At 32.4% G+C, this 27,146-nt stretch overlaps 1 protein-coding gene and 1 long non-coding RNA gene across 2 annotated transcripts; both read left to right on the forward strand.

Annotated features, from left to right (window-relative positions):
• The first annotated feature begins 2,181 nt into the window (after nucleotides 1–2,181).
• LOC139526032 (uncharacterized) lies at nucleotides 2,182–10,267 on the forward strand. The gene is made up of 4 exons (XR_011665097.1): nucleotides 2,182–2,312; nucleotides 7,505–7,624; nucleotides 8,602–8,744; nucleotides 10,205–10,267. It is a non-coding gene; the product is annotated as an uncharacterized lncRNA (long non-coding RNA).
• Nucleotides 10,268–13,131: 2,864 nt separating this feature from the next.
• On the forward strand, nucleotides 13,132–25,371 carry LOC139527370 (uncharacterized). The gene is made up of 2 exons (XM_071322781.1): nucleotides 13,132–13,177; nucleotides 22,861–25,371. The coding sequence occupies exon 2, from the start codon at nucleotides 22,874–22,876 to the stop codon at nucleotides 24,557–24,559; it is 1,686 nt and encodes a 561-aa protein (XP_071178882.1). The 5' UTR covers nucleotides 13,132–13,177; nucleotides 22,861–22,873; the 3' UTR covers nucleotides 24,560–25,371.
• Nucleotides 25,372–27,146: the final 1,775 nt, after the last annotated feature.

A 27,146-nucleotide genomic window follows, 5' to 3' on the forward strand; every position in this document is an offset into this window, starting at 1 on the left:
CCACCACGAAATAATTGATTGATACGGTATGATAGTGTCAACTATTTAGTATGTTTTTCAGTCGTAGAAACCAGTACGTTATTCTGAATGTAATTTTACCGGTTGTGTCATATTCCGGATTTTTTACATTCATTTGAATTTTCCTATTCTATTTATGAGATATTAACATTGGTAAGCTACTGACAAGTTACTTCAAGTATATTTGACACCGATAAATTAATCAGGTTTTCCTAGACTTAAGTTAATTAAACGTTTTTACCTTGAGACATAATATATAATATATGCAGTATGCGGCAAAATATCTCGGATTATTGCGGTTTTAATTATATTAAACTTGGCATTTGGTGTCCCACCTTCTTTGAATCGCGCGAAATTGGGCAAGAAGGCCAAGTCAGTAAATGAAAATACAACTTAATCTTCAAGATATACCTGCACCAGGACGCTCTAACCAAAACAATTAAAAAAAACATATAAACGGACATAAACAGACAGCCAAATTCATGGGCAACTATGCCCAAAGGAATAGGAACCTGATTTTCTTAATGATTTCTCAATTCATCAACAGAGAAAAAAATCTATACTGACAACTAGCTTTTTTATGTTTAAATTTATATTAAATTAAATTAATTAATGTACAAAATATGAACGTTTAATTAATAGTCCTATGTCAAGACAAAAGTACAGACATCTAAACTGGCAATACCGTCAGGTCATTAATGTGCATTTTAGTGAAGTTGAAATTATCCCTTCGTAAATTTTACGGACGCCATCACGAGTTGGTTGACCGTTATGGAATAACCTTTTCACAAATGATATCGGATATGTTCCTTACTTCGTAACTACAATCATCTTCCCTTTCATGAATGTGACCTAACGAATTACACTATTTACCGGATTTGTTATTACATAAGCAACTCGACGGATGTCAAATGTTGAGCAGGATCTGCTTACCCTTCCGGAGCACCTGAGATCACCCCTAGTTTTTAGTGGGGTTCGTGCTGTTTATTCATATTATTCTTTAGTTTTCTATGTTGTGTCATATGTACTATTGTTTGTCTGTTTGTCTTTTTCATTTTTAGCCATGGTGTTGTCAGTTTATTTTCGATTTATGAGTTTGACTGTCCCTTTGGTATCTTTCGTCCCTCTTTTATATGACGATTGTAGTAACACATCCCCTTCAAGTTCACTAGTATATATTGAAAAAGAGGGACGAAAGATACCAAAGGGACAGTGAAATTAATAAATCTAAAACAAACTGACAACGCCATGGCTAAAAATGAAAAAGACAAACAAAAAACAGCACACATGACACAACATGGAAAACTTAAGAATAAACAACACGAACCCCACCAAAAAACTAGGGGTGATATCAGGTGCTCCGGAAGGGTAAGCAGATCCTGCTCCACATGTGGCACCCGTGTTTTGAATATGTGGTGTACAGTTAGCACTATATTATGAATTTCAATCATAATCTTAATCTTAAGCTTTATCTGTAATACTTGTCAATGCATTTTACTATTTCAATTGAAATATGTCTGTCAAACCTTATGTTTTATTTAAGAGTGGTATAAAACTGCCGATGGTAATATAGTACAACGCGTCTATTTATTGACTACTCAAAACGACCTCTCACAATAAAAGGAAAACAGTGTTGATATTACTTGTGTACTTGCAAATGTCTTTACAAATCTCTTAGTCACTCGCAGCATTGGTGTTACCAATAATAAATAAGAACAACTTATTAATTTAAACTCAATTAAGAGCTTTTATGTAAATGTTGCTATGCTCGTGGAAAGGTGTAAGTTGTAACAATAATAACTTGATTCAACTTTAATTTAACTAGGAAGTCCAAAGACAGTGTTTCTAGTACAAATTGATAAGAATTGCGTACTGGTTGTCGTTTGTTTCTGTAAACATATTTGTATTTCGTTCATGTTTTTCATAAATCTGGCTGATAGTTTTCTCGTTTGGATCAGTCATTACAGGGCCTTTTATAGTTGACTTTGTGATATGGAATTTGTTCGCTGTTGAAATTTGGTTCCTGGTGAGAATTTGTCTCTCTGGCCATTTTACCACCTCTATTTGACATCATGGAATTTGGATATCCGACAACAGTGCTTCTAGAACACGACAGATAAGAATTACGTCAAATATTTTACAGTATATAGCTAATCTGATCACACATTTGTTGTGATTCTGTCTTTCTGTACCTTCAAGGACGGACATCAATTACTGTATTATTGTTTTAGATATGAAAATTTGTTTAGTGTCTTGCTTTTTTCTGTCAGTTTGCTATGGATTTTTATTGAAAGGTATGTTTTAATATGCTAAATTTTTTTGCAGTTAAATATGTTTGAGAATTGGTATTTTTTGAGTTGGTGTTTATTGTGTATTTTGAAGTATTTACTTAATAAATATCGATTACCGCGCATGAAAATGGATTTTAAATTTTGATAACAGTTTATGCGTATTACAAGGGTCGATTAGCATCCTCGTCTATACCATTGCAGCAAACTCTTTTGTAGGGACTGATTTTGAATTAGAAAAAGTAACCTAAAAAAACTATTATATAATTAAAAACCAATTGTTCAGAGAACAATTGAAGGTCTTTCCACCAATAAGGATCTATTTTGATATGAAAATATTAAAATTCAGTTGAAAATGTCAGTTCCTATGGCTTAATGATGTATAAATATGAATTTTGGGCAAAGGTCAAAATCTAGAACGTCAAATTTACTGATGACCTTGACCTATATTTCAAGGTCATAAACCAGGGACCCCAAATAAAAAGACCCTAGGTCTGTAATATGTATAGTTAATGAGTTATATCACTTTACGTTTAATTCTTATTATAGGAGGGGCAAAAACTCCCATTTTATGTCTACACCCTTTTAACCAAAATATATAAGTTACGACATGTCGCAACTAACAATTTAGTAAAAATAATTTGTCGGTATCTTATAAGGTTAATGAAAATTAGTGAAAATAGGACAAAATCAAAATTTAGAATATGACCTTGACCTTTGACCTTTACCTAATTTTCATTTTTTTGGACCAATGATCTCAAAACAAAAGACCTTAGGTCTCTATCACTTATGGTTTTCCAGTTTAAAATACATTTCAAAATTTCAAATACAAAAGGGGAACTAACTCTCATATGGAGTCTCTATACGGCTTCGGTCAAAATAAAACAGAACATCCTGAGGATGTAACGAGCAATTTGGTAAAATAAATTTGTCGTAATCTTTTATGGTTGCAAAGGAGTAGTGGCCACAACAAAAACAGTGTTTGGGGAGATAACTCTTACAACGTAAAGTATTTGGTTACGCAGTGGTCATTTTTAAAAGTGCATACGCTTTACGATATCATATTCCAAATATCTAAGCGACATCTTTTGAAACATCAATACTACGCAAGAAAAGAATTAGGCGGAAGAATAAAAAAAAAAATAATAATAATAATCAGAAGAAATCCAATAGGTCTTTCCACGGAAAGGTGGAAAGACCTAATTATTATACTAAATTCCTTACGATTAAAGTGTGTACTATAAAAAAAGAAGATGTGGTATGATTGCCAATGAGACAACTGTTCACAAGAGACCAAAATGATACAGACATTAAAAACTAAAAGTCACCGTACGGCTTTCAACAAAGAGCAAAGCCCATACCGCATAGTCAGCTATAAAAGGCCCCTATAAGACAATGTAAAACAATTCAAACGAGAAAACTAAATGCCTTCTTTATATAAAAAAAATGAATGAAAAACAAATATGTAACACATACACAGCTACTTTTGCATAGGTACTATTTCTGTACTTAATATCTGAAGTACTGGAAATTCACTTTTAATATTCAGTACTATTTTGTTACTTTAAAATTATTGTAATATTTAGGTACCTGTATTTTACAGTACTTAATTTGTACTTGAAATTTAGGTACTACAGATTTTTGGTTACTACCGTTACATTTTCAGCATTTTCAAAGATTTTTTATTTCAAATCTCTTAAAATTATGATTTGCAAACATAGAATATTGAATTATTTCTGTACAAAAATATTTAGTACAAATCAAGTACTGTAAAATACAAGTACCTTAATATTACAATAATTTTAATTTAAAGTAAAGAAATAGTAATTAATATTATAAGTAAATTTCCAGTACTTCATATTTTTAGTACAGAAATAGTACCTATGCAAAAATAGCTGTGTAAACAAACGACAACCACTGAATTACAGGCTCCTGACTTGGGACAGGTACATACATAAACAATTTGGCGGGGTTAAAAATGTTAGCGGGATCCCAAACCACCCCCCTAATCTTTGACAGTGGTATAACTGTACAACATAAGAACGAACGATACAAATCAGTTGAAAAAGGATTAACTTATCGGATGGACAAAAATAAAAGTGGTCGTGGCCGGGTACTTATACATCCCGACACAAAAGGACACAATGAACAGATCTGAGAGTACACACATTTATCTGACAGCTTGTTCAAAGCCACTAACAACTAATAAAAAAATCATGCATCTAAGACTAAACTATCAATCCGCACACATCTAACATCCAATGGATTTAAAGTAAAGACGTCATAAACAGCCAGAGAAAAACATGACCTTGTTCAATGACAAGTTACAGATATCGACAGATTGTAGATCCATGCATATGTATATGTATATAACATACGAGTAATATTTAGTTAGCTTTTAATTTACTGATAACAAAATCAATATCTATACCAATAAAAACAATATTCAATGATCGTATTACAATGTTGAATAGGTAGCCTTTTAGAATAAGTTTATTTAAAGGAGCGACAAGTTTACATGGATTATTTCTAAATTTCCGGGCATGGTTAACAACATTATCGTAAAAATGAGGATGTGCTATATATCCCGTTTGAAATAACTTTTCTACAGGTACAACCAAACTTCAAAACCAAACTTTATATCTATGGAAACATTTAGTAAAGGTTGTTAGATAAACACCAGTAAAAAATATGTTCTAAATTTAGAAAGTTTATTAATAACAACAACAAAACCAAAAACGACAGAAATGATGTAGAAATAGAAATCGGTAAACATTGGCTGCTAATTATTCCAAGTTTACGAGTTTCGGGCTCAGGCGGGTGTTTGTTATAGAGTTTAACATTCGTTACAACTATTATCACATATTGATATGGGTGGGCGGGGCTTATGAAAAATAAGTGAACATTAACAAATGCCGCATGTCTTAAAAAAGTCCGAAGACAGTGTGTCTAGTACACGTATGATAATAATTACGTACTAACTATCATGTAATGAGGAAGTCCGAAGACATGGTGTCCAGTACACAACTTATAAGAAATTTAAATATGTACAAGTATTTTATTAACACGAATGATAAGAATAGCATTAAAGACCAACTTGTAGGAAGGAAATCTATTAAGGTGTAATGGTTTTAACAATGAAATTTTGATTATTGCAGTTAAACAAAAATGAAGCAGAATGAATAAAACGTCTGGTCGGGTTGAATTTTGAAGAAATACAATACAAAGAGAAGGACTGTTATTCATTTTGGAGGTCAATAGGCCAAGGTCAAGATCACAGCAGCTATCAATATACTAAAATTAAGGCGAAATACCGGTATCTTTTGAAATGTGTCTCAAACATTTTATCTACTTTGACTATATGATGCCCCATATGGATTTGACGAGGAAACAAACTTATTCATATATAACGCGCTCGGTTTCCCGTCTTAATTCCAATGAGACTACACGCAATTCAAGTCTTCTTCCTCTTGTAATAATATTAAAACATTTGAATCTAATACACTTACACATTGTTCCCCATTCCAAACATAACTTCAAATTGAAAGAATGGTCGTGCTCTGTTTCATTAAAATGAATGGATTTACAGGAGCTTCTTTGGTAGAATGAATAGAAGCTAGAATTATCGTTTTACTTCACGTTCCGTTGTATAAACAATTTACAACCACTTATCAATTCAAAGTATGGTGACTATGTTCCCATCACATTTGAACAAAAGGGGAAATTGTTTTTTACAGTTAAGTCTGCTACATATATAAGTTGACTTACAAAATGACAATGAGAGTCGGTTGAGAACAAAAGATATTAGTAAAAAAATTAACGGTACCATTTTTCTTGCACCAGATGCGCATTTCGACAATACATGTCTCTTCAGTGATGCTCGTGGCCAAAATACTTGAAATCCAAAGCTTATATAAAAGATGAAGAGCTATAATCCAAAAGGTCCAAAAAGTATAGCCAAATCCGTGAAAGGAATCAGAGCTTAATTTAACCTGTAAATTCGGAACTTTCAATTTATATTTTGTAGCAGCGCCTTCATATTGCGGATATATCTCCCAGTTAATACAATATTCCCAGAGCTTGCATTTCCTATCATGACGTTTAAGCCTTTTGTTTTTGTTGGTTTATATTTTCTGTATAGATTGTAATTTCATTGTGAGATTTTATAGTATTATATTATACTTGTAACATTTTAATAGGTGAAACTTCTATCAATTCTGGATATACTGGTGTTGTTGAAATAACTACCACTTTATCTTATACATATACATGTTTTTTTAGTTCTTTGAATAACTTATCCCATACCCAATGCTTCTCAGTCGCCGTTTCAGAATATAGTGTATTCTGGGTAATATTTTCCAAAGCGTACACCAAAATGTTGTGATTGGTTTAAAACGCTCAAAACAATTAAAATTTTACCGTAATGTTATTTTTATTTTGGTGTGCGAACAATTAGATTACCTAGAGTTCTTTAGATTTTGAAAAAGCGAATCTATGACATTGCCTCTTATATCCACGCAATTAGATGAGCAACTCAAAGAAACAAAATATGTGAAGGTGACAATATTTGGGAAACGTTTGAAATGATAAGCAGCATTTCGAATTTTCACATGAAAGAGAGGCCAATCAAATACAAAGTTGAAGATCATTAAAAAAACACAGGTTCTTTATTCATTTGGATGGTAATTGGTTTCTAAACACACATAAAGCAATTTAATAATTGTACTAGCTCTGTGTAGGAACAGCTTTATGAACTAATTTAGAAAAGAAACACCAAAAACTTTAATTCAAATATTTATTTTGTTTTCCAATGTATAATAATAAGATTGATTATACCATAAGGAGATGAATTGTGGGAAAATAACATGTTTTAATTATGATGTTAACTATATTCTTGTAGTATTGGTGCTATAGGTACCAATCCTTTAGTTTAAATTTAAACCAATGTATAATGTGGTCTTGTCTTTTCTTCAAAGCATGTCTTTCAAAACTTCCGCCTTGAATGATGATTTTGATAAAAAAAAAATATATATATTAATCCTTTTTTTATTATAACAATGCTTGTGAATTACCTCGTCTTGGTTATCTTTCGTGAGTTTTAAGTTACCTTATGTAAATAGGACCGTTTCAATTTTTTGTCTAAATTCAATCATGATTTATTGATTTACTTTCGTGTGTAATACCTCTTCTTCTTTCAGAAGGGTGTGAGGATAAAATAAATTGTAGACCGTATCCTCGGGAAAAGATTTGCAACCTAACTAGCCCCTACTATAATTGGACTATGATTTGGTGCCTCACCTACTGCGGGATTTGTGAAAGTAAAAAAACCACAATATTATTAGCTTTTATTAAGTTATGATGGACATTTGTAGTACTTATTTTCATACGACAAATATTTTGGCAATATTTCTAACGTTTCAAACAAAACATTTTTTTAAGAAAGGTTTCGATTTTTAATATCGCAGTCGATTACATGTTGAAGTTTTGCTGAAACTATCGATAAAACTGATGTGTGTGTACATATACTACAAATGAAATAAACACTTCATAAACTTCGCGCATCCATGGCACTATTTAAGGATTACCTTTATACGGAATTCTTAAACCTTGGCATTTGAAAGCTAGGAACACACTATAAATAAACACTGGGGTAAATCTGATGACCGTAACTGCATTAACGGTCATCTTGCGCATTTGGACAATTGATATCTCTTCGTTGATGTGCTAGACCAAAATTATGAAAAAACAACACTTAATACATACTTTTAACATGTTAAGTGCAAGCAAAATGGTTCAATAAGTAAATGTGTGGCCGTACAAGAAACTAGTGCATTGAATAATGGAGATATATTTCTTAAATTTATATGATTGTCTGAACATTTTATAACAACTTTCAAAAAACAATATGCCTATTTTTATGCCAATAGCGAAACACCAGCTACTCGGGTACTATCATTCAAACAGCAGAGGTATCGACCAAGTGGTAATAATAACAATGACTTTTCCGCTTTAAATGCCACAGATGCGAATTTCGAAACTTCATGTTTCTTAAGTTGTAACAACTAATTTAAATAAAAACAATATATGTATTGACATTTTAATAAGGACGTACTAGCTACTTGACTACTGATATCCTCATGGACTAATAGTCCCCAAGCAGATAAAACAACACAATGATAATACAATTATAACTATTGGTCATCATAATACCCTAAACAGTTATCACAGATGTACTTATTATAAAAATGAGATACATACAGCCACGATGTGCAGTTGTTTTTGCTTTGTATTACAGACTTTACGTTAACTCCTCCGCCATGTGTAGACAAGATATTGAACTGTCACGAATACGATAAGGATTTATGTACAAATCCTTTATACAGACTTTTCAGAGAAGACAATTGTTATAAGTTCTGTGGATTATGCAAGCAATAAACGGTAACAAGTTTTATGTTATGTTTTACTAAATCTTGGGCATTATATTCACTTCATTGCGTACAAGTCATCAAAATCAATCAATAATACCTTATTTTTTTCTGATATAAGTCCAATTTGTTTGAACTGTCATCTTAATTTATAATCAGTCTGCTTGGGATGCTTGCTCAATTTTGTCAATAAAACGAAATAATAAACAACTAGCGATGTTAAGCTAGCTTTAATGCCAGGTTCAACCTACTATTTTCCCCTGGAAAGGCTTTTACCAAGTTAGATTTTGTTGTTTTTCATTCGTTGGTTGTTAATGTTTAATTTTGTCAACTTTATGGACTGTCTATTTAAATCTGGTAAGTTTGCTATACCCTTTTCTCTAATACAACTGATGAAAGAGAGGCGAAAGAGAATAAAGGGACATTCAAACTCATCAACCAAAAATAAAACTGCAAAAGTCATACCAAAAAAAAAAGAAAAAAAAATACCAAAAGAAACACAACAGTTTGCAGAACATTAACACTGAGTGACTAGAACCCCATCAAGAACTGAGGACGATATCATGTCACCAATAGGGTAGCAGAAGATTGTGTTTTACATGTGGACACCCGTTCTATAATTCATATGCATTCAAACCTTGTGATAAGTCTAATTCAGTATGTAATATTCGGGAAAAAGAAGGACAGCATTGTTCTGACAACAGTTAGAACACATATATTCCATAACGTCGACAAACTAGTAATTGCGTCCATAAAATATTTGAAGGGATGATTTTAACCTTTTTCACTTGAATATCTTTGTAAAACGGCTTACTCGCAAGCATCAGTCCCCTGATAAGGAAATCGTGATAAGAAACACGTCAAGCCCAAGAATATCTCATAAATTATGCGATATATACTCCATTAACAGGCGCGACAGAAATGGTATCTACCATATGATTAAAATAAAAATTCAACAAAAGTAAACCTCAATCATTTATTCGAGTTGATCATTACGAATACAATAATTAACGAGTGTTGAAAGAGGCAAAATTTACCAAGTGATAATCAAATAACCATTTAGTCCTTACATAAAATTTTAGTTCTTTATGCTTTGCTGCCAGGCTCAAATAACAATCCTAATTTATTGCTGAACACTGCTGTACAAAAAATGGGGCACAATTTCCGTCGTCGTTTTATCGTATATATATCCCAGTTAATTTAAGATAAAGGACTAGAAGGTCTGGTTCTTATCGTGATATTTGTCACTGTATTGACACACAGATACAACTTCAAACTATATAGTTTCTTTATGAATAGGGTTTCAGCTAGAATTTGAAAAAAAATGAATCACTTTTGCGGAGTACAAAAAATAACCCTTTTGTTAACTATCTCAGGACTAAGGCAATCAATTCACCTGCGTAATGACCAAAAAAAACAACACACATCCTTAATATATGTATAGCGTTGCATTATATTTTATTTCTATTTCAGCATTTCGAAAGTAAACAGATAAAGATATTACAAATAATGCTATAATAAAAACTGTTTTTCTTATGATTGTGTTCTGTTACCTTATTATTGCATGCATAGATATTTCTCCTATCACACTGCACAGAGTGTGATACGAAAAAGTTATACGAATACAATGGAATATCTGCGTTCATTCTAACGTTGCTTATCAAGCCGCACCAGGTAAAAAAAGTTTGACATCAGAAAAGAACATATGACGTTATACTTGAATGTAAAACGACTAGATCAGTATTTCAAAATTTTAATTTTACACCTTTAGAATGTTGAACATCAGACAAACAGATTTGAACACCTGTGACAATTTGATATTACTTAATATTATCTCTTGTATTGAATATAAATAGTAAAATAAAACTCGACGAGGCGATATCCAATTCTCACTCGATCTGAAACTCATAACTTCATGCTAAGTTAATATATATATCACACAATCACGTATAGATAATTTCAATTTGATCCACCTTAAAGATATAATAACCATAATTTTACAATAGTTACTATTTGATCACCTACTATAAGCATAAAACTATAGTTGGTAACCTTCTTTGACAACTAGGTTTAAATACTTTTAACTGAAAACACCTTAGTCCACTAGTAAAACAAAATCCTCCTATCCTTACCTTTGCATCACTACTCAAAAGCTTTCCTTAACCTATAAGACCTCTAGTCAGAAGGATGGAAACAGATCATGAGAATAGTGTTGACAGTTGACACCTGTTCCTAAGATATATCTTAATAAGATGGTGTTTACTGAAACCCATCTTATAATCAACTGAAGATAAAACAGACACAAGACAGTCTGTCTTTCAACAAACTCGTTATGATATCTGTAAAATTAACAAAGGGATGCGTTCAACTTCCACACTTAGTTTAATGGCTTCCTTATAAGCAGCAACCATCTAACAAGGAAATTATGAAAAGGAATGCACGCCCTGTATTATTGTTTCAAATGGGAGATGTATACATCGTATGCAGACGCTGTTACAATAGCAATGGAAAATTCATGATTGGGAAGCTGAAATAATCTGTTTTATTCCAAAGTTTTGTTTTCAACATACCCCCAATGTCAATTTATTGATGTAAGTAAAGATATGAGAAAGTCTTAACTGTATCTGTTATATCCTTTATCTTAAGTTTGATGGAATCGACGAGTTCAATGAAGTTACCAAAGTTTGAATTATTTAGTAAGAGAACATTATCTATATAGCGAAAAATAAGGGTCCAAGGATACTGCTTACTTCTTCTTTTTTTTTTCTAAGACGTTCCTGTATGAAAAAAGTCCATACGAATAAAGGAACAAATCGATATAAAGAGGGTCACGGATTTGTTATCACATAAGCAAAACGACGGATGCCACATGTGAAGCAGGATATGCTTTCCCTTCCGGAGCACCTGAGATCACCCCTAGTGTTCAGTGGGGTTCGTGTTGTTTATTCTTTAGTTGCTATGTTGTGGCATGTGTACTATTGTTTATCTGTTTGTCTTTTTCATTTTTAGCCATGGCGTTGTCAGTTTATTTTCGATTGATCAGTTTGACTGTTCCTCTGGTATATTTTGTCCCCCTTTGCATATGACCAATGATATTTGTGCCGTCTTTCTGTTTAGATGCCTACTGATATTTGGATGACAGATTGTAAAGTGTGTAAGACCACGGATATAAGCGAGACATCTCAGTTGCATATGTTACCACGGATATGAGCGAGACATCTCAGTTGTATATGTTACCACGGATATGAACGAGACATCTCAGTTGCATATGTTACCACGGATATGAGCGAGACATCTCAGTTGCATATGTTACCACGGATATGAGCTAGACATCTCAGTTGCATATGTTACCATGGATATGAGCGAGACATCTCAGATGCATATGATACCACGGGTATTTGCAGGATATCTCTGTCACATAGGTTACCACGGGTATTTCCGGGATATCTCTGTCACATATGATCACGGATGTGTGTTGGACATCATTGTTGTCGATGCACACGGATATGAACGTATTCATAGTCATCTGTAAAAGAGATGTATTGCATATATTCATAGTCCTATATAAACAAAACCTGCACATATCCGTGGGCATCTTTGACTGTTGTATATTCCAATGAATAATGGACTTGTGCGTGTTGAGATAAACACGACTGATCCCTTTGTATAAGAAGTCATTGCTTACTTGTTTGCAGCAGCTGAGTTGATTAATGAGTGTTTAATTGTGTTGCTTGTTTTGCCAAATTATGCACAAATGAAATTAGACTGTATTAAGGCATCAAAGATTACAAAAAGGTCTAAATGTCATTTATTTAGTTTCTTTTTAAGTACATTGTTGCTGTTAATTGATATGACTCTTTATGTTTTATTAAGCAAAGTAAAAGTTTACGAAAATGGGATAAAATAATATTTCGATATAAGGTCATTTCATAAGTATGGATTGAATATCAAATTAAAATTTACTTCAATAAAACGAGAAGTGTTTCATTATAATATCCGAAAGAAAATGTTAATCTGTGTGTGTTTTTCTTTTTCTGGAACCACCTCCATGGATTAATTTATATCTTTAACATGTTTAAGTTAAAAAAGTAATTGAAATGAGTCAAATGTGTATCAAATTTAGATAATTGTGAGAAACAAATCTGCATTGTTCGAAGTGGTGCGTTATTTCTGCTATTAAGTATATTGTACCATATAATCGTGTAAAAGATTGAACAGTATCGGTAATTCTTATAAGTTGTATTCGATGTTTGTTCACCATTCACAAATAAAAAACAAATTACCAACCCTGTTCTTAATAGATACAGAACAATTTAATATCGGGCAACTAAAAATAGTTTAAGTAACGATTTCATGACTATACAAATGAAATGTGATTTAATTTTTGACCCATATCACATGACAAGCAAATACACTTCCTGGTGTTGAATACGATGACTGCTAAAGGTAAGATAAAATGTCCATGTTTACAAATGAAATGTTTCACCTTTTTTTATTTATTAAGAAAACATATAAAATGCTGTAATAATTTGGACTGTATTATAAAATAAAAGATATTACTTGACAATCAACCCAAAGGACAGGTAGAAAGAATTGCACGGTAACTGTTATAGTTTGCTATGGAACGCCAAAACTGCCTTATAATGACCATTTTCATAATAGCTATGATGTGCAAACACCGTTTATGGTTGAATTTGTAATGGTGTGATAATAGCCTTATAGAAGGTTTACAAATATACTTATTATGAGTTATATGTTGTGTATTACCGGACAACTATACAAACAAATAAAAATATTATTATTATTACAATATTGCATCAGTAATGGATCAAAGGCTTCAAGTGTAGAAGTTGTTTGTGACATCAGAGAACTTTATTTGGATATGTCCGATAAGATCTCACAAAAAAAATGTCTATTTGCACATCATATAACTAGGTTTGCATATCAATTAATGCCCAACTGGACACCATATAAGGGTAAACATCACAGCATGTAATTGCTAATGCACATTATATAATGAAAATGGACATGATAGTTCAAAAACATAAGGAGATGTGGAATAATTGCTAACTATTCACCTAGGTTTAAATGAAATGCATGTTAGGAATTATGGACATATGTTCGTCTTTATGAAAAGACGATATGAAAATATGAAACAATTCAATTGAGAAAGAGTTTTGGCGTTCCATAGTTTCCTGTTGAATTTTTTTTTCGAGTGCAGGATATTCACTGTTTCTAAACCACACCGTCAAACATTGTTCGGACTCAATGGTATCTAACATCCGGCACAATGACGGAACATCAATAGACAGGCGAAAGATAGATTTCTCCTTATTTTCTTATTATTTTTTTTTATGATATCGAAGAATATATATACATATACAACTATTTTTTATTGTCAGATGCAATGTTTTCTACAACCGTTCTATATTAATGGAGAAATAGGTAAAAATGCACGTCAAAATTACGAATTGAGTGAACCTTTCCTCGAAATTGTTTAATTTCTCGTTAAATTGTTCACATTGTACGGAAAGAAATGTACGGAAAGATAAATACTGACACGGAGACTGCAAAACTAGTCATTATGAGCATCTCAATACTTGTATTTGTGTGTATGGAATCGAACGAAAGAAATGGGTCATGTCAAATTAAAATACACCGGTTTTGTCAATGTTGTTTACCACACATTCACCCGGTTTCGTCTATATTATATCACCCGGTTTTAAAAAAAAATAATTTTAATACCAACAATTTATGAAAGCAACGTTAACACAGATCTGAACATTGTCTTTCGAAAGAATTTGAATATGTATTTATTGTAAAGTAAACTTTGCGTGTTTACATTGATTTAAAACGGGCACTTTTGGACATAGGAAATTATAGTAATACACATTTTCCTAATGAAAGGCGTATCCCTTATTTAACTTATCTTCAAACTAATTTTAAATGGAATATAAATACTCAAAAGCAAATACTGATATTTAATTATTTTATAACATTATGATATTTTTTTATGTAGGTTTTGAGATATACTGAGCCAAAAAAGTTTAGCAACACTTTTTTTTTTGAATTTTTTTTTGGTTGTTTCTGGATTTTTTTTTTAATCAAACATCATTGATATAATCCTTAGTTTTACCTGGATTTTTAAGCAGTCGTACTTTTTCCAGGTGATTGATTTCGCGCCATTTCAGCTTTGCGCGTGTAATTGATGTTTTACCTTCTGTACCTGTACTTTTAAAACGAAATTTAATTTTTTTTTTGCACTAGCGTTCAGAAACACACCATTGGTAAGAAAAACACATAAACGTTTGAAAAAATTGCATGGGTCGTCAATCAGGCCTTTCCGAAAATGACCGTCAGATGGCTCTTGGAATGGTTGATGCCGGCATGAGTGTTGCTGACGTCTTGGCTCGATTTAATGTGCATAAGTCAACAGTTTAGGGACTAAAAAACAGATATCAACAAATTGCAACAGCACAGGATAGGTCGATATGTCGTAGAACAAAAACAACCATCGTCAAGAGAGGAGCGCTACCTTCGCTTTACGTCAACACGGGACAAGTTTTTTTGTGGCCACAAGAGTAGTGTATTGACTAAGGGCAGCTGCTGGTGTGCCTGCCAATCCTTAATTGATGCCCTTAAAGCATGGCCGAGATATTGATTTTGAATAACACTATACTCATTTCAGCTTTTTGACCCTCCCGCGCTCCATACAAAAAAATATCCTAATGAATATGAGTGTTAAACATTCATGTTGCTTCTGACATGTCTTAATTCCATTTTTTTATAATCAAAATTATATGTTGTTATGATTTTTTAATAAAATTAAATTTTATATTTATGTTGCTTAACTTTTTTGGCTCAGTATATATCAAAATATGTGACCCCCCCCTCTTTTTTTACAAAAAAACTAAATAACGCTGAAACAAAATTTAAAACATCACCAAAATATATGCAGAAGTTAAGATTTGTATAACTAAGAAGTGTTTAAAGTTTGATGCAATAATAGCAAATTGTTTTTGAGATATATGGTGCGACATGTTAAAAAACGACACTGCTGTTTTACTTACAAAGTCCTGTAACTCAAAAAGATTTAATTTGATTTTCACTAAAAAGTTTACAGGTCGTTTGACCATTATAAGAAATAACTTTGTTAAGTTTCATGAAAATTATATAAGCTTTACTCAAGTTACGGTGTGACATGTTAACGCTGAACAGAAGGATAGACGGATAGATAGATGGACTGACTGACGGACAGACAGAATGACTGATAGATAGAGGAACGGACGGATGGAAGGAAGGACAGACGGACGGTACGACGGAATAACGGACGGACGGACGGATGTTTACAATAATACTTCCTGTCAAAATTGTGACGGGCGTGTAAAAACGCAAGGAAATGAAAAACAAAACTCTTAATTAAAGGTCGATAATTTTTATAAGGATATCGGCCAAGTCGACTTATTTGTATATCTTGTCTTCCTATATCATTTTTGCTGTATTACTTTTATATATTTGAAAATAATAGATAGAAAATTGATAATAAGAACTTAAAATTCGTCATTTAAGGGCAATGCAATAACTCCTTTAAGAAGTAATGTGCGAATTTTGTAGTAAATGGACAAATGGTAGAGCTCAACATTTTGAAGATAATCATCTGGCCCTTTCGAATTTTCTATTTCTACGGCTGTTTTTAAATAACTGACATCATGCACTTGCATGTCCCCCTATGTTTATTTTTTAGCCATGACGGCCATCTTGGTTGACAAGATGGGTCACAGTAAACTTTTTAAAACTAGATACCCTAATTATAACTAAAAAAAGACATATGATTTTAGATAATGTTTGTTAAATGCAGCCTAGTAATTTTTTATGTGAAAATTTATGTACAAAATTGTATTGAAAGATAATGAACGACGGTCGACCAGTGCCTAGTGATGAAAAGTGACTTTTCCTGTTGGGTCATGTTCCAACTATATGCTCCCATTCAAATGCATTGATCGTAAAAAAATGGGGTTCCAACTCCTGGACCCCCCCCCCCTTGATCTGCCAATGAGCATGTCCTCTTTTTATTCAATATTGAATCACAAACAAATACATGTATCAGTAGTTTTCATACCTCAGACTGAGTCGTGTAATACAATCTTTTGACTGCATCAACCAAAACTTACCTTATTATCTTTTTTTTTTTTTATGTAAATCTAAATAGCTGCACAGTAATTCACTTATAATTTTTGGTCAAGAGGGACTGTAGTATAAAAAGAACTACAATATTGGAAATCAATGACCACAAATTTTTTTCTCGCATCAATTGAGAGTGCCAGCATTTCCTATTTTTATTTAAAATATCGCATCAGAAACAAATATCAGTAGTTTTCATACCTCAGACTGACTCATGTAACAAAATTATTTGTCTGCATCAATCAAAACTGACCATATTTGACAGCATCAACCAAAACTGACCATATTTGACCGCATCAAACAAAACTGACCATATTTGCTCTCTTGTATGTAACTCTTATAGTCGCATAGTAAATCTGTAATATTTTTATGTAAGGATGGATTGTAAAATCATGAAAATACAAATGATAGAATACATATTAGAACACAATGCTACCTAATTTCATTTGCATCAATTTAGAATGACATCATGTCCTCTTTTTGTTCAAAATATTGCATCATAAACAAATATCAGTAGTTTTCATACCTCAGACTGACTTGTATAACAAAATAATTTGTCCGCATAAACCAAAACTGACCATATTTGCACTTTATTATGTAAATGATGTCAATCTAAATAGCCGCAAAGTAAATCACTTATATTTTTATATCAGGATGGATTGTTAAATATAAATGAAAGCAATATTGGAAAACAAAATTATGCTCACATCAGTTTATAGTGCCAGCATGTCCTCTTTTTAATCAAAATTTTGAATCGTAAACTAATTTCAGTAGTTTTGATATCTCAGACTGACTCATGAGTATAACAAAATTATTTGTCCCCATCAACCAAAACTGACCATATTTGACAGCATCAACCAAAACTGACCATATGTGACAGCATCAACCAAAACTGTCCATATTTACACTTTGTTATGTAAATCTTAATATATATATAGCCGCATACTAAATCACTTATAGTAATACATATTACGATGGATTTTATAATTCAAATGACAGCAATATCAATGAATATTGGAACACATTGGCTTCAAAAAAATTTCCATATCAATTTAGAGTATCAGCAAGTCCTCTATTTATTCAAAATATTGAAAACAAATTTCAGTAGTTTCGATGTATCAGACTGAGTGACTAGTCGTTTAAACAAAATTATTTGACCGCATCAACCAAAACTGAACTTATTTACACTTTATCATGTAAATATATATGGCCTCATTGTAAACCGATAATATTTTTATGTGAGGACGGATCGTATGATTGAAATGACACCAACTTTGAAACACAATACACCTTATTCAGTTATTGCTAATCCTGGCTGACCCGGCCTCTTGAACTTTTGAAGCATACAACAATCACTTTTCCATTGTGGCGTCAGATATTTTGTTTTATGACGTTAGAATTTTACGGGAGCCTGTGTGATATTCAGTAATGGTAGACAAATAGCGATAAGGTGTCTAAGAATTTAGCGCGCCGTTATTTCCTCTATGTATCCATAATAATGAACCGTCACTACAGTGACTTTTTAACATATTTAAGTCAGTAAATTGTGATGATGTTTTTTTTTAACAAAACTATTTAACGGCATCATCCAACACTCACATGACTGATTCATATACCTTATTTTAAAAATAAAATAAAAAGTACATGTATGGGAAGTTCTCTTCATGGAATAGTATACTGTTAATATAAATTGAAGAAGGCAAAGAAAAATGCATGATTTTGTTTGTAGCCGAACGTCCGGGGGCAAATGTTTCATTCATGTTTAGATCGAGTATATTTTTTTGAGTTCCAGACTCCCAGATATCATTTATAATCGTTATGGATAAGTCTGGCTAAATTGACGAGAGCAAATGTATATATTTTTTTACGTTATACAACACTTTTTTCATTAATATCCCATAATTCATCCACTGTACAATTTTCGTTTAAACATTTGTCAAAACAGAATCTTAAATGAATGTTGATCCAAGGCAAACAAGGTAAATTACGATTAAAATTCCATGAATTAAATGCAGAGTCATATTTTGGAAAAGACTGTTAAAAACGGGGAACGAAGAAACGTAAACAATGATTTGTTCGTCTTGTATGATTTTTAATTTTTGTTTCTTGTGTATAATTCGGAGTTTAGTATGACGTCCATTATCACTGTACTAGTATACATATTTTTAGGGGCCAGCTGAAGGACACCTACGGGTGCGGGAATTCTCGCTACATTGAAGACCCATTGGTGGACTTCGGCTGTTGTCTGCTCTATGGTCGGGTTGTTGTCGCTTTGACACATTCCCTATTTCCTTTCTCAATTTTATGTTTCCGTATGCAATCTTATCAAAATATTTGTCCGATGAGTTGGATAACCTTCTATTCACTTCGATATTTGTACATGCAACGTTTGATCAGTAAAATTTTTTTAGAAAATCTGCTATTATGTAGCAAAGTAATTGGAAGTGATTTATTTCTTCTAAATTCTAAAGTGCCCTTACTGCAATGGCGTCATTTAGAACTGTTGTACAGTCCTGACTGATTTAGTCAGTTCTGCTGATAGTTCTACGGTTAGAAGTGATTTGGGCAGTTCTACCTAGAATTGATTTAGACAGTTCTACCCTAGAACTGATCCTGACAGTTCTACCTAGAACTGATTCTGACAGTTCTACTTAGAACAGTTCTAGGGTAGAACTGTTCTAAGATAGAACTGTTCTAGAAAGAACTGTTCTATGACAGGTTAGAACAGTTCTATGACAGAATATTCTGACAGTTCTAATAAGAGGTTAGAAGTGATCTCCCCTGTATGCAGCTTTATACAAATAGTTCAAAATGTATGAATTCGAATCACTTGGTCTCGCTTGTTTAAAAATATCAATAAAAATGTTTATAATAAACATAATCAAACTCACATAATCCGATTTTGCGGGTGTCCCCGTTTTCTTATTTTTTTTACAATATATTAATCCGGTTTACACTTTGTAAGATAAGTGGCGAATCTAGAAGACGTATAGGTTTCACGCCCCCGACCCCATTTTGGTTGCCAAAAACTATATTGATTCATGTATTTAACGATTTTTTAAGGCAAAAAATAGTGAAAATATTGTTCGACTCGCTACGCTCGACGGCATGTAAAAGCTGTTAAAATAACGTCTACTTTAAAATAAACTGAATATATTGTCCAACGTCAGTGTACGATCATCATAACCAATGGCGACAGTACATTCCTTTTTTTTTATATACTGCAGCTGTGCTATTTGAGCAGTCAAATTGCATTGAACGTATATTCATATGTGATATACAGTCACTGACCGTATATCACCTTGTTTATGACGTTGACAATATGTTTCCGTAGAGTTTTATTTATGACGCCAATAAAACATACAGGTTCGCGGAAATTTAAAGTCTTCCGTTGAAAATTAAGAAATGATGTTTTTTACCCTAAATGCTTCATTTAGAACAGTTATACATGATAAGAGTTGCAGTATATAAAGAATAACCATACATTGTCTCGAAATATCAGTGGGATTTGTACTCGGCTCGAAACTGAGGTAGAAATGCTCGGCACAGACTCGCTTTCTACCTGTTTCTAAGCCTTGTACAAATAACATTGATATTTCGAGACAATGTATGGTTATTATATATATAGTAAGGTTAACCACGGAAATAATATTTAAATATTTAATTTACTTCCATGGGTTAACAAAATAATTATTGAATTTTGTCGATGACCTGAGACTATTATACTAATTTATACATAGTAGTATAGTTACAATAAGTGATAAATAAATTTTATTTTTAATGCATGGTATTTGTAATCCTTTACTTCCTATAAACATTCATTTTCAATGTCGATTATGCATGCACATACATTTGTCTTATTATGAACGTTTATCCTTAAGAAGATTTATTTTTAACGATCATAGAAAAGGTTACATACATAGAATGATTAGATTACGTATAAAAATGCCCATCCTATTGTGCGAGAAAATCACTTATCAATTGTGTGTTTCGCTTTTTAAGACCGTAAACTTTCAAGTTTACACATATTTTCCATAATTCATATAGAAAACGCATATTTGAGAGCTTTAACCTAAATTTATGTTATAGCCTTCATTTCTATCTATTCTGTTGTTAATAACATTAAAATTATTTGTGTTCTATCAGAGTAGGAATGCAAGTGTTTGCTCATTATTTCACTGATTAGAATCTGAGACTGATCATATAAATAATAATCCGTTGTCCGGTGAAAGAACTTGTTTTCCAACGACCCACAAAACTCCTTTTTATCGCTGAAGTTAAATTATCAATAATAATGTAATGCGATTATGAATTTTTAATTTGACCAAACCGGGTTATGCATTGTGAACTCTATAACACAACTGGGTGGTAAACATTGACAAAACCGGCTATTTACATTTTGACATGATCCATTTCTTTCGTTCGATTCCATACACACAAATACAAGTATTGAGATGTTCATAATGACAAGTTTTGCAATCTCCGTGTCAGTATCTATCTTCCCGTACCTTTTTTCCCGTACAATGTGAACAATTTAACGAGAAATTAAACAATTTCGAGGCATGGTTCACTCAATTTGTAATTTTGACGTGCATTTTTCCTTATTTCTCCGTTAATATAGAACGGTTGTAGAAAATATTGCATCTCACAATAGAAAATAGTTGTATATGTATATATATTCTTCGATATCATAAAAATAATAAGAAAATATTGTCTATTGATGTTCCGTCAGTGTGCCGGATGTTAGATACCATCGAGTCCGAACAATTTTTGCCGGTGTGGTTTAGACACAGTGATATTGTAAATGGTATCTACTTAAGAAGTTTTACTCGTGTTATCAATTTTTTATGGTAATCGTGAGTGGTTCTAATCACAAATTATAATGTCCAACGAAATATACCAAGTTGAAGTGTTCATATTATCTTTTTATAATTGTTATATGAAAAAAAAAATAATTTCATATAGCTATTTACAATGTTTCATTTCATAACAATCAATTCAAATTTAAAGTACATTTGTAGATTTTTTTTTAAGAACCGTATTTTTTAAGTGACATATTCATGGCCAAATTAACACCATTTATGATCGTTAATATGTTGGACATTCTACTTCTGACTACACTCAACAATTACAACGCTTTGTTTCTAATGTCCTTCAATTTAAGACAATTTGTAAGCATTGATATATCAGCCTATTTCCAAAATCGTTTAAGGTAGATCATAAGTAAATCTTTTTTGAGACAGAATTTTCTTATACTTAGCCAGAATGAAGATTTTAATATGCTCTTTTCAAAAATATAATAAAAAGTAGGGGTCACCGTGCTATTTTTCAAGCTATGAGTCGTTGAAAATTGCCTAAATTTGGTTAGATTGTTAATGGAAAAACCCAATTGTGTGCATAAAAAATAATCTATGAGATAGAATTTTGAAATAAATTGTGAAAAGATAGGTTTTGTAATATGTTTTAAGAAAATAAAAAGAAAAAATGGTGTCACCGAACTTGTTTTCTTGCTACAAATAAAAAGAAAAAAATTCCCTATCTGTCCAGTATAAATTTTTTACTAAAAGAGTTATCTTCCCTTAAATGGCTCATTTGAAAAAAATGATTCAAAAAGCAAAATAAAATGATATTTGTTTAATTATTTTGAATTATACAATAAATTGCCAAGTTTTCTTTATATTATTAAACAGTCTAACTATCAAATTGCAAATCTGTCTCCAAATTTGCAGATTTAGGCAAATAACTAGACCGATTTTTTACTGTGATTGTTCAATCCAAGATGGCGGTATACCATGAATCTACCTTAAAGGATTCAAAAATCTTCAAATCCTGCACTCAATCTCCTTTATGAAAAACTAAAATCCACGCATTCAAGAACACTCGCTCAAAACATGAACATTGACGCCCACGAACTCAAGTACTTTCACAGTGTTCCATTTTCGTTTTAGTTGAATTTTGATTATGGCAGCCTCTGATCCATATTGCTTAGTTTGTGAGCAGAAGGATGTTGTAAAACCTGCTGTCATATGGTGCAATATATGCGAAGGCCTATGTGATGAATGTAGTTTTGTCCATAAATTTATAAAAGGCTGTTTATCTCCATTACATACCACTATTTTGGTAGACGACCGCAAGAAATTACCAACATTCATTACAGAAATAAAGCAGATCTGCGAAGACCACAGTGAACCTTTTGTTTTATATTGCGCTATTCACGACGAACCATGTTGCTCACAATGTAGTGCTCAAAAGCATTCAACTTGCTCAGGTTTCCGTTCGCTGGAGATCATGACTAAGAATGCAGCAGAATCAGCATCTCTGACTGACATTGAAAATGGCATTGATAGACTCAGTAAAAACTGTGATATTGTCAGAAGCAACAGAGAAACCGCACTGACAAAATATCAAGAAGAGGTGAACAGTTTGAAGTCCAGTTTGAAATCTTTACGTGAAAACATGATAAAGGTATTTGATCAAATGGAAATTGATATGATCAACAAGGTCGAAAAAATCGGGAAACCATACACAGAGGAAATAGAAAGCATTACATCTGTTATGACAAATCTTAGTTTGCGATTACGAGACATGCGCAACGCTGTAACAACTATGCAATCATTCGGAACCAGTTATCAAATTTTCGCTGGGACAAGGAAATTGAGAACTGAGCTTGATAAAGAAGAACATATTTTGGAGGCTCTCCTTATTGACGGCAAAGTATTAAGACAGAAAAACATTTCTTTTAAGTTTGAATTTGCTTCTTTGCCAGCGGTAGTTAAAAAGGCAGTGGATTTTGAAACAGAAGAGACTAATTGTACTCTACAACTTTTGGGAAACCAGTCAATTCAAACTCAGTTGGTGAGACAAAACATTTATACTATTGAAGATATCAAATTTAATAGGGTAAATTCGTTTGATTTGTCTAATCCTGAATCTGAAAGATTTGTTGCTGGTTGTGTATTTTTACGCGAAGGAGGATTTGCGTTTACTGACTGGAGCGATAATAAAGAGGTCGTCATTTGCACAGAGGATGGGGTAGTTGTCAGAACATTTCAGCAAAGGGACAAACCTTACGGAATTTCTCGTTATTCTCAGCATTCAATTGCAATTACGATTCCAAATTTAAAGGAAAGTATTCTTATTGATTTAGAGACAGCCGAAGAGAAAGGTAAAATATCATTCGAAAACAGATGTTGGGGAGTTACATCTGATGGTACACAACGTTATATAAGGATATTTAAAGGTGGTATTCAACGCGTTGATGATGACGGTAAGTCTCTGAAAAGCTTGCCTGAAGAAGGACTTGTCACTCACGTTGCCTATTCTAACGAAAAATTGTACTACACCCAACATAATCCGGATTTAGTCAAGTGTTGTGCTATTGATGGGGATGCAGTATGGCAATTATCAACAGATGGAGAACCTAGAGGTATAACTGTGGGAAAACACGGTTTTGTTGTCGTTGCTCTAAAAACAAGTAATAAAGTAATAGCAATCAGTCCAAATGGAATATCATCAAAAGATATAACTTCTAGTTTTGATGGTGTCAGTTCTCCTTACGCAGTAGATTACGATTTAGACAGGGATAAATTGCTTGTGGCTAAAGATAAAACTGGCTTTTTCGAAGTATACGATGTTTCGTTTGAATAAGAAAAGCAACCAGTAAAAGCCGTTCAATGACACTGATATTTACAAACACAAATTGATACTGTTTAAAAAAATATAAAGTGTTTACAGTTTATCAACATTTAAGTGCCACTTGTATGTTAAACGTTTAAAAGGTTATATATCCAACATGTCCAATATCGTTTAACTTTTGACTTACATAGAGAATTTTAAAACACAAAGAAAGACTTTGGATCAATAATCATAAAAGACAAAACCAGATAATAAATCGGATCTGTCAGTCAATTTGTTGAAAATCACTAAGTTTCAATGTCTTTCAGAAATATGTCGAAGGTCCCAAGCTTCTTCGGTTTTCCAGTAATTATACATCATTGGCATTAAAATGAAAGCAAATACTAGTATTGTTAAATTAAAGGAAATGAGTTATTATTCGGCCGAAAATGTACATGATGTACGGAATTAATTTGAAGAAGTGGTTGGTCCTGAAAAATATTATATATCCACATATTACTACTCCGGGCTAACTTACAAAAATTGTTAAAAATGTTGGATATTGTTCCATTTTAAGTTTGATGTTTTACTCATATACAGTCGAAAGTAGTGAAGTTTGTTTTTCATTATTTTATAACTGTTGAGGTCTAGAAGAAGAAGAAAAATTATGTTAGAATGCTAATGAGACAACTACCAAGGTCATCTTTGCCAATATAATGAAATTTGTTGCGACTGTCATACAAGTGAGAGCTTTAGCTAGCTGTAAAACTAGTATTAATTCACCATTTTCTTCATAGGAAACTGCCTGTAACAAGTCAGAAATATGATAATGGTTATCAGTTCGTTTGATGTGTTTGTGTTTTTAATTATGCCATTTTACTATGAACTTTCGGGTTTGATTTTGCCTCAGAGTTTGCTATTTTTGCTATTCTCCTTTTCACTTGCCATTTATAAAAACTCAGAGGGTGTCATTAGAGAAGGAGGAACTACATTTGCTAACCTTTCCGGGACATATGAGTTCCTCACCAGTTTGTAAGGTGTGTGTGATGCTTTATCATTTACCTTTTTGTGTTTGTATCTTTTTCCTAGTTTTTTTTATTATAGAAATGGCAAAGTGTAAGCTGTATTCCCTTGATTTTCAATAGCTTTTAGAAGAGAGGCGAAAGACACCAGAGGGACATTCAAACTCATGAGTATAAAATGAACTGACAACGCCATGGCTACAACGAAAAAGACAAACAGACAAACAATAGCATACAAATTGCAACATACAAATTTAAAGACTGGTGTAGAATTCAGCTGGTCCTGAAGGGTAAGCAGATCTTTTTTTTATATTTCGCCCCCGTCTTAAAATGTTAATTTTTCAAACGTTAAAATTGTCCGCCTTGTGACCGATTTATAATTGCCTTTATTGTACATTGTCTTTCTGGTTTCATTCCGAATATATGATTATCAATGTATTTGAAGGTTTCCCTACCTCCTCTATATGTATCCATTAGAAATATTTATTACAATGTAGGTCCATGATAGCTGTCTAATTCTGTGGGCAGACTGCCATAAATTTCAGTACGCCATATGGCTTTTCGGATTACAACTGACATTATTTCTTTGAATTGGTTCATATTTAGTTTTCATTAACTGTCAAAAGATTCTAGTAGCTTGGCAGAAACTGACAATGATTGGTATTTAAAGGGAAAGTTAATCAAAAGAAAGCATATAACATGCATTGTAAATAACTTTCGAATTGTGTGAAGTGACATTTAAGAAAATATGTAACGCTCTAAAAAACAAAGAAAGCAACTTTTTGTGTCATTTACATCTGTTTAGGTCATCTGAAGAATAAAGAATTTAAAGACTGTTTAGACTCGTAGCATCACTATATAACATCATTGTTTCATTTTACAAACCTCATTTTCATTGAATTTGTTAATCGATTTATAAAACAAAACATTTATCTGTAAAATATAAAATCAACGTGTGGTTGACGGTTATCTCAAAAGATGATTAGATGATTTTAAGGGTCATGACCTTTTTAGCTAACTGGATGAATCAAAATGTGCCAACAGGTGTTTATGAAATCGACAACTTCGTGGAATGTGAAAGGCACTCGAAGGGGATTTTCGTTTAACAAAAAAAAAGAAAAAATATTTTGTAATCATTAGAGAAACAGATTCTCACATAGTTACTCGTGGATTATTGAATTTATCCAATCTCGATAGTTAAATTAAAGGCTCGGACTTTTAAATTGATACCTCGCCAAGGCTCGGACTTTTAAATTGATACCTCGCCAAGGCTCGGACTTTAAAATTGATAATTTAACTATCTCGATTAGATAAATCCGATAATCCACTGGTACCAATGTAAGAATATATATGTATCGAAGAACACTGTCTATAAAAGAGGGACGAAAGATACCAAAGGGACAGTCAAACTCATAAATCTAAAACAAACTGACAACGCCATGGCTAAAAATGAAAAAGACAAACAGAAAACAATAGTACACATGACACAACATAGAAAACTAAAGAATAAACAACACGAACCCCACCAAAAACTAGGGGTGATCTCAGGTGCTCCGGAAGGGTAAGCAGATCCTGCTCCACATGTGGCACCCGTCGTG

Source organism: Mytilus edulis, chromosome 6, assembly GCF_963676685.1.
Source record: "Mytilus edulis chromosome 6, xbMytEdul2.2, whole genome shotgun sequence".
In the NCBI taxonomy this organism is placed as follows: Eukaryota; Metazoa; Mollusca; class Bivalvia; order Mytilida; family Mytilidae; genus Mytilus; species Mytilus edulis.